At 44.6% G+C, this 9,391-nt stretch overlaps 1 protein-coding gene across 4 annotated transcripts in view; it reads left to right on the forward strand.

Annotated features, from left to right (window-relative positions):
• SETD2 (SET domain containing 2, histone lysine methyltransferase) overlaps positions 1 to 8,780 on the forward strand; it is a 154,945-nt gene extending 146,165 nt beyond the window's left edge. For all 4 annotated transcript variants that reach the window (XM_017855700.1, XM_017855698.1, XM_017855697.1 and 1 more), the window contains exons 19-21: positions 5,372 to 5,452; positions 7,467 to 7,568; positions 7,957 to 8,780. In XM_017855700.1, coding sequence (XP_017711189.1) covers positions 5,372 to 5,452; positions 7,467 to 7,568; positions 7,957 to 8,118 — 345 coding nt within the window. In that variant the 3' untranslated portion in view covers positions 8,119 to 8,780. The remainder of the gene's footprint in view (positions 1 to 5,371; positions 5,453 to 7,466; positions 7,569 to 7,956) is intronic.
• Positions 8,781 to 9,391: the final 611 nt, after the last annotated feature.

A 9,391-nucleotide genomic window follows, 5' to 3' on the forward strand; every position in this document is an offset into this window, starting at 1 on the left:
TTTTTTTTTTTTTTTTTTTGAGATGGAGTCTCGCTCTATCTCAAAATGAGACTAAACATTGTGAGACTGTTCCTTTTTTCTGTCCATTGTTGTTCCCTTCATTGTCTTGTACTCACCATCAAGATAAGTGTAAAGTGGTGGTAAGTGTAAAGTGTAAAATCAAATCTTCCCTTTGAGCACCTCTGACCTGAATTATTACTACTTGCACAATTGAGGCAGCAGTTTATTTACTGCTGCCTCCTGGCTTTTAATTAACAGTCATAAGGTATAGTAGATCTCCTCTAACTATGTTACGTTAAAATAGTAGTTTTAGAGTATTTGTTGCATTGAGGGAGTTGCAGAGAAGTGGCATCAAGAGCCAATGTATTTTTCAAACAGGGTCTTGCTCTGTCGCCCAGGCTGGAGTACAGTGGTGTGATCTCATCTCAATGCAACCTGTGCCTCCTGGGTTCAAGCAATTTGCATGCCTCAGCCTCCCAGTTAGCTGGGATTACAGGCATGCACCACCAGGCCCAGCTAATTTGTTTGTTTGTTTTTTTGAGAAGGAATTTCACTCTGTCACCCAGGCTGGAGTGCCATGGCGCAATCTCGGCTCACTGCAACCTCTGCCTCCCAGGTTCAAGCAATTCTGCTGCCTCAGCCTCCCGAGTAGCTGGGATTACAGGCGCCCGCCACCATACCTGGCTAATTTTTCGTATTTTTATTAGAGACAGGGTTTCACCGTGTTAGCCAGGCTGGTCTTGGTCTTCTGACCTCATGATCCGTGCACCTCAGCCTCCTAAAGTGCTGGGATTACAGGCATGAGTCATCATGCCTGGCCCTTTTGTATTTTTAGTAGAGATGGGGTTTTGCTTTTTTGGCCAGGCTGATCTCGAACTCCTGACCTCAAGTGATCTGCTCGCCTCGGCCTCCCAAAGTGCTGGGATTATAGGCCTGAGCCACCATGTCTAGCCTATATAAAATTTGTTTAAGAAATAAATAATGTTGAAAATTTCCTGTCTTGAGAGAGGGACATAGGCATCCAGATTCATGAAGCCTAAAGGATCCCAAGTAAAATCAACCAAAAGAAGAATACCTTGAGACACATTACAGTTGTCACACTGTATCCATAGGGGATTGATTTCAAGACATCCCATCATGGAGGCCAAAGTCTAAGGATGCTCAGGTGCCTTATAAAAGGGCATAGTGTTTGTATGTCACCTACGCACGTCCTCCCATATGCTGTAAATCACCTCTGTGTTGCGTATAATACCCAATACGATGTAAATGCTATGTAAATAGTGGTTATACTGTATTGGGGTTTCTTATAATTGGTTCTTGTTTGTATTATTTTTATTGTATTTTTAAAATATTTTCTATCTATGGCTGGCCTATGGATGCAGAACACCAATTGTACTAAGTTTTACTATTTTCAAAGATCTTAACCTTTTAAAATTAACATGCACAGGTTCATGTGCTGCAGAGCTTAGGTTGAATTGTGTGTATAGTGTTTATGATAACTCAGCTTCTTCTCCTGCTTCTGGATTCTTGCTGCCACAAAAGATGTAGTTCCTCAGTGGATGATTTACGTTTTATGTTCTAAACAGATTTTTTTTTTATTTTTTGAAACGGAGTATCGCTTTGTCCCCTAGGCTGGAGTGCAGTGGCATGATCTCGGCTCACTACAGACTCCGCTTCCCAGGTTAAAACGATTCTCCTGCCTCAGCCTCCTGACTAGCTGGGATTGATTACAGGTGCCCACCACCGCACCTGGCTAATTTTTGTATTTTTTAGTAGAGATGGGGTTTCATCATCTTGGTCAGGCTGGTCTTGAACTCCTGACCTCATGATCTACCCGCCTCAGCCTCCCAAAGTGCTAGGATTACAGGCATGAGCCACTGTGCCTGGCCCTCTAAACAGTAATTAAATACAGGGAGAGAGAAGCATTAGCTGAGTATGTCCTGCTCTGCCTTTGTCAGGACTCATTTCTGTAACTCAAGCCATACCCTCTTGGTTCCAAGTCACATGGGCTTTGTGACATAGTCATGTCAATATTTATAATAAAGGATGATTCTATTGTGTTACACAGCCTGTGTATGGTTGGTTACCAGAACTGCCCAATAAGCTTAAGGCCATTGCCAACTAATCCAGAAGGGCTCAAGCTTCACTTTGGGTAATATAAAGGTACTCAGGCCTGCCTGGTCATAATCAGAACAGATTTCCTAGGAATCCAGATGTGCCACAGATGAAGGCTGACAGCAGGGTCATCTTCTAAAGGCAGTAAGCTCTGGCTTTCTGCCAGGCCCTTTGCCTGCTCATTTCATTGTGTACTCCTAACTGTCCACTGCCTCACATAGATTTCCACCAGAATCTTTGACTGATACTCTGTATAAGCCAAAATAGAGAAAAGGCAAACTGATTATTGTTTATTGCTGAGGATCTGGAAGCACTTTGCTTTTTTATGTATCAAAGCCCCCACCCTGTTCTCCAGTGGTTTCCTTAAAAGTGCTTTTTTTCTTTTTGGAGACAGCATTTTGCTTTGTTGCCCAGGCTGGAGTGCAGTAGCATGATCACAGCTCACTGCAGCCTCAACCTCCTAGGCTGATGCAATTCTCCAGCCTCAACCTCCCAGGTAACTGGGACCATGGGCACAGCCACCATGCCCAGCTAATTTTTAAATTTTTTTATAGAGACGCTGGTCTTGAATTCCTGGGCTCAAGCGATCTCCCCATCTTGGCCTCCCAAAGTGCTGGGATTACAGGCATGAGTCACTGCGCCCCACCTGCTAATTTTTTTTTCTTTTTTTGGAGACATTGTTGCTCTGTCTCCCAGGCTGGAGTGCAGTGGCGCAATCTCGGCTCACTGCAACCTCCACCTCCCAGATTCAAGCGATTCTCCTGCCTCAGCCTCCTAAGTAGCTGCAACTACAGGCACACGCCACCACGCCCAGCTAATTTTTGTATTTTCAGTAGAGACAGGGTTTCACCATTTTGGCCAGGATAGTCTTGATCTCTTGACCTCGTGATCCACCTGCCTTGGCCTCCCAAAGTGCTAGGATTACAGGTGTGAGCCACTGCGCCCAGCCTTACCTGCTAAATTTTTAAATGGGACTTTTTTGGAGTGGGGGGTCCTAAGGTTGTTTATGTCAATAACAAGTGCTATCCTCAACTCTGACTCTGGTTACTTTGCTTGGCCTTGGATTTGAGTAAATGTTAGTCAGTTTCTGAAATTATTTCTCGTGCCATTTGCAAACCACAGACCATGAAGAGAGGGTTTCGTGGATTTCAGTACTCTCAAGAGTATTTCATTTTGTTCATGATTTCCATGATGTAAGTCTGGAGACCCCTCATTTTATTTCCTTTCTCGATCCCAATTGCTCGGCACTCAGGAGGACCAAGAAAGCTCCTAGGCAGAGCTCAGTGGATCATATTCTATAACTGTGTTTTTAAAGGCCACCCCACTGCCAACCTCACCAAGTCAGGGATTAAATTATAAATCTATTAACAATGCTTTGGGTTAATTTAGTCTTGTGAATGCATACCCTATCCAGAGTGAAACAAGACATTTCTATTTACGTAGTACCCTCACTTAGAGCCTGGTCTCTTCCATAAGACCCAGATCTTTGAGATAGCTGTCAGACCTGCAGAGGCTTTCTGTACTCATTTCTGTTGCTGCTCACCTCTGAGAGCTACAAGAGAACAGCTGGGGATGTGTTGAAGTTTTCTTGACTTACTCAAATAATTCTTGATCCCTTACTACCTGAGGTCTTACTGTGGAGCATACTCATACCCTGTACAACTGGGAAAAATAAAATCCCAAAGCAAAACACTTGAAAATAGACTTAACTTATATGAATAGTATTATTTTGCTTAATTTTGTTTTCTTTTTTTTTTTTTTTGAAATGGAGTCTCACTCTGTCGCCCAGGCTGGAGTGCAGTGGCCGGATCTCAGCTCACTGCAAGCTCCGCCTCCCGGGTTTATGCCATTCTCCTGCCTCAGCCTCCCGAGTAGCTGGGACTACAGGCGCCCGCCACCTTGTCCGGCTAATTTTTTGTATTTTTTAGTAGAGACGGGGTTTCACCGTGTTAGCCAGGATGGTCTCGATCTCCTGACCTCGTGATCCGCCCGTCTCGGCCTCCCAAAGTGCTGGGATTAGACTTGAGCCACCGCGCCCGGCCAATTTTGTTTTCTTAAAAAGACAAATTGGATCTTTGTGTTCTTTTTACTCTACCCCTAATCTCCCCATACAGCTACATGAAGAAATTGGAAAAATGGAAAATACGTAAAGCTTTTATGACACAGCAGAGAAAGCTGATTTGTAACAACCTAAAGCCAAGGGAGTGCCACCTTTCTCTGGAGCTAGTCCAGCTGCTTTAGAACCAGAGCCTTCATATTGTTTATGGAAATGGAAGAAACAGAACCAGGAGATGGGTGGGGAGCAGGAAAATTATTCTGCCCTGTGCCCCTAACAAAAAAGCGTGTAGTACCTATAATATCAACTCCAGCTTCTAGATCCATTATGAAGTAACTTATATTTGGAGGGGAATGCTCACAATTATTATTTTCAATGGAAAAGCACATTTACTGGGAAGGGGCCTGATGGCTAGTGGTGGGCAAAGGTTTGGGGAGATGGCCTGCATGACAGGTACTCTGAATAGCAGAGCTTCCAACTCATCACCTCCTGGTGCAGTACCTAGTTAGAGGGAAGTTGGAAGCCTCCCTCTAGCAGTGCTGGAAGGAATGTTCCTGGGTTTGTCATTATCTTGCCAGCTGGGGACACAGAGTATCTTCTGTGTCATGGTCTACTTATCTGTTCACTGGCTTTGATGACCTTCATCATCTGCCCCCTGATATTGTGATACTTCCTTAATCTTTGTGTTCCTAAACTGAAGGTACCAACCTCCAAGGAGCCTCTCTTGCATCCTGAGATTGTCTTCTACAGTCTAGCCAACTTCACCTTTGGAGGAAAGGTGATGAGTATTTAAGAGTCCTCAAAACAGAGTGTTTTGCCTCTGTCCTGGAATCCTAAAATGGCAGAGGTGGGAGAGATGGAGCTTGTTTTGTGCAGGCCTCGCTTGATAGTTCAGGGAGCTGAACCCAGAACAGGGACATGAGTGACTCTGAAATGTGTTGCTATATCAAAGTTGTAGCTTTGACTTAGGGTAGAGAATTGGAACTTATAAGAAGGAGAACCAAACCATATAACAGAATTTGAAACATAATAGCCAGGTTGACTCCAGGCCTTGTACCTGAGTCAGGGCCTCTAAATGGATTCTAATACTAAGAATCATGTATCCCTGCTAGGGGAAAGAAAGGAGGGTTCTGGGACAGTAGGGCGTCACTAAACTGACTTCTCATACCAGCACTGCTGTGTTTTCTCCTCCATTTTTAGACCTCGAAAAAGCCCAAGACAGCAGAAGCAGACACCTCCAGTGAACTAGCAAAGAAAAGCAAAGAAGTATTCAGAAAAGAGGTAAGGTTTGGTGGATGTAAGCACTAAGCACCTCAGGCTTAAATCTGAACTCTTTCCTTTCTTGTCCTAAGTATGTCGAATATCTCTCTTGCCCCAAGATAGGCAGGAACACAAGGTGTTCCTTGAGTGTGTGTGCCTTGCTGAAGTGCTGCTTTTCCTACTGAAAACTCCTGAGCCATCTTTTCTTGGCTTGACAGGAGCCAAGTCTCAGACCACATTTGCTTGTTTGACTGTTGGCCTTCTGTAGCATCTATGGCAAAAGAAAGCTGTATGTAGTGGTAGGCTGCCTTGTCTTTGGGTATTCCCTCTTGCCTCTGTGATTTGACTTAGTTGTTATGTGAAAGAGGTGTGGCTTTTTTCAACTGGTTAAGCATTGACTCATTTCAACTGGTTACCCATTGACTCATTTTGTCCCCACAACAGCCCTTGAGGTAGGCAAGACAGATTGCCTTTCCTCTTATTCAGGTGAAAGAACTCAAGGTTCAGAGAAGGCAAGTTCTAGACAAAAGATTTGAACTCAGGCCTTCTGGCTCAAAGTCCACTTCTGTTTCTGTAATATCTCATTTGGTAGCTGCCTAATTTTCCAGGGCTTGGGAGAATACTGCTCTTCTTTATGCTACCAGAAGTGTGTCTTACCAGCCATCAAGACACTAAACTTGTCTGCCTCATAGCATCTAGATTCTAAACTCCAATCTTCATTCATTGAAGGGGCTTGTAGTGTTTTGGAAGAAACAGACCTGTAAATAAGTAACAGCAGCTGTGTGAAAAGTATACCACATTAGGGCTGGGAGTCACAATCCGGGCTGTCAGGAAGGGTGCTTGAATCAGGGGTAGGAATTGGCCAGATGGATCAGCAGGGGACCTAACTTATGTCAATAGAATGTAGAGAGGCAAGAGAGAGCATCTTCCCTTCCAGGAAGTTGTAAGTGGCCCGATGGGCTATAGCACAAGGTATGGGAGGGCTGTTGAAAATGAGGTGGAATGGTATTGTGCTTCTTCCTATAGGAACTCTGTGTCTCTCTGGGTTATCAGGAACCATTGCAGGATTTTAAGCAGGGGGTAATGAAATCCCTGTCTGTGTTTGAGGGGATAGACTGAAGGAAGAGAGTTTGGAGGCCAGGAAACCCCAGAAAAACCTTGAGTTAAAAGGCTTATCCAGGGATAAAGTTCAGTTTCTTACGATCCCTTTGTGAACATATTGGTATTTCAGCTCATTCAACCAGCAGCTGTTTCTTTAGTGCCTACCCTTGTGATATAGCCTTGTTCTTTGAACACCTGAAGGCTCACTGAATTTTAGTCATGGGTAGACCTTGTTCAGAGTGCTCTCTGATGAAATGGCTGTGACTGGCCTCTTTATTCCCTTTGTCCTCGGTGATCTTAGCACCACAAATACCTCTGAAGGTCCTATTCCTAGAGTGTTTCGGAGCACCTGGGTAGGACAGACCATACTTAGGCAGCCCAGGGAGGACATAGTAAGTGGTGGAATGAAAATGATTCTGCCCAGGTTTTCCTTTGCTGGCTGTCATATCATGCTTGATCTGCTTCACATGCTGTGGTATGACCACTTAAAGAATCTGAGTACCCTTCAATGACAAAATGCCTGTGGTTCCTGGGGTTGCTAAGCCTCATAGAAGCTCTGGAACACCTGCTGTGCCCTGCCTTGCCTCCAGGGCCCAGAGAACCTAGCTACTGTCTTTATGCCGAGGACACAAAATTCATTGGCTGAAACCTGGGGCTGCTGAAGGAGTCGACATTGAAGTCATGCTTTTGAGTCCCTCCAGCCTCCTTTAAGCCTTGCTTAGTCCATCCAGGGGAGCTCTTTCCCTCTCAGGCTGAGCCCGTATCCTTTTTTCAGATCTTACTGGCTTACTAGTATTCCACTGTCCAAACCAGCCAACCTGAGGGAGAAAGGATTGGCTGGCTTTACTCACTACCTTTTGTAGTTATTTCCTCAGTACAACTCCTCGCCCTCTCTGAACTGTTGAGCAATGTGTTCTCTTTTCTTTGCCTGCAGATGTCCCAGTTCATCGTCCAGTGCCTGAACCCTTACCGGAAACCTGACTGCAAAGTGGGAAGAATTACCACAACTGAAGACTTTAAACATCTGGCTCGCAAGGTACTCCCCTTGCTTTTGGTAGCCCACCAGGCAACATTCTGGGCAAACTGTGTACTTTCTAAGAAGCCCTTTTCATCATAGAAAGTTTTTTTTTCTTTTTTTCTTGTCAGATGTCAGGGCTGGGGACCCAGGAATGGGGAGGGAAGGTTTGGGGAGGGATGCACACCCTTACATGAGAGCAGTAGTTATCTAAGAAATTTTCAGAGCTCAGTTTATCCTTTCTGATGATCCTAGCACCAGCCTGCCCCAACATCTACCCCCTTATTAACTTCCTGTCTTGGTGAGAAGGGCCCTGAAGCAGCAGGCTGGATTACCACCCCTATCCTCCCCCTCAAATCGTTTCTGCTCTGATTGGTGGCTGTGGTCTCTCTTCCTGTGCCCTGGACAGCTGACTCACGGTGTTATGAATAAGGAGCTGAAGTACTGTAAGAATCCTGAGGACCTGGAGTGCAATGAGAATGTGAAACACAAAACCAAGGAGTACATTAAGAAGTACATGCAGAAGTTTGGGGCTGTTTACAAACCCAAAGAGGACACTGAGTTAGAGTGACTGTTGGGCCAGGGTGGGAGGATGGGTGGTCAGGTAAGACAGACTCTAGGGAGAGGAAATCCTGTGGGCCTTTCTGCCCCACCCCTGTCAGCACTGTGCTACTGATGACACATCACTCTGGGGAATTCAACCCTGAAGATGTCAACCGAAGGCCACAAAAATGAACTCCATCTACAAGTGATTACCTAGTTGTGAGCTGTTGGCGTGTGGTTAGAAGCCATCAGAAGTGCAAGGGCTTAGAAAAGACCCTGGCCAGACCTGACTCCACTCTTAAACCTGGGTCTCCTCCTTGGCGGTGCTGTCAGCGCACAGACCCATGCGCATCCCCACCCACAACCCTTTACCCTGATGATCTGTATTATATTTTAATGTATATGTGAATATATTGAAAATAATTTGTTTTTTCCTGGTTTTTGTTTGGTTTTCGTTTTGCTTTTAGCCTCTACATGCTAGGATCACAGGAAGACTTTGTAAGGACAGTTTAAGTTCTCCTGCAAGGTTTAATTTGTTATCATGTAAATATTCCAAAGCAGGCTGCCTTGTGGTTTTGGCCAGCCTTGTGCTATGTTGATAAGATTGATTTACTGCTTAAAATCACTTTACTTTATCCAATTTTTACTGAACTTTTTATGTAAAAAAATAAAATCAATTAAAGAAATTGGCATGTGTGTTCCCTAAAAGTTAATCGAGCATATTTGTGTGTAATGATGTCACTGGAAAAAGAGATAGTGGCCTTAGATGTGTGAAGTCCAAGGTTAATCCCTGTGATTGGATTTTATTACAGGACTTGTTCATTCTCCACAGGTCCTACTCTGACTTAGGCAGACATTTGCCAGGTGACTGACACTTGTAGGCTTGGGATCTTATGACTGTGCTCAGGCATTGGTTCAATTTGCACATGCATTCCAGAGCAAAAGCAGCAGCATCTAGGGCGTCTTTGGCACTAGGCTTCTTTATTTTGGTTAATCATCAGTCAAGAGAAAGGCAAATTTATCTTCTCCCTTGATACTTTCTCCTGGGTGGAGAGAAGCATTGAATCTTTTCTCCCCATGGACTTGATTTTTCTGAGCCCACTGGAATGCTTTTTTTGGGGGAGAGACAGGGTCTCGCTCTGTTGCCCAGGGTGGAGTGTAGTGGTGTGATCATAGTTCATTGCATCCCTGAACTCTTGGGCCCAAGCAATCTTCTTGCCTCAGCCTCTGGAGTAGCTAGGACTACTAGCTAATATTTTTTTTTAATTTTTGTAGAGACACAGGGTCTTGCTTTGTTACCC

The sequence above is a fragment of the Rhinopithecus bieti genome, unplaced genomic scaffold (genome assembly GCF_001698545.2).
Source record: "Rhinopithecus bieti isolate Rb0 unplaced genomic scaffold, ASM169854v2 scaffold_39746, whole genome shotgun sequence".
NCBI classification, from domain to species: Eukaryota; Metazoa; Chordata; class Mammalia; order Primates; family Cercopithecidae; genus Rhinopithecus; species Rhinopithecus bieti.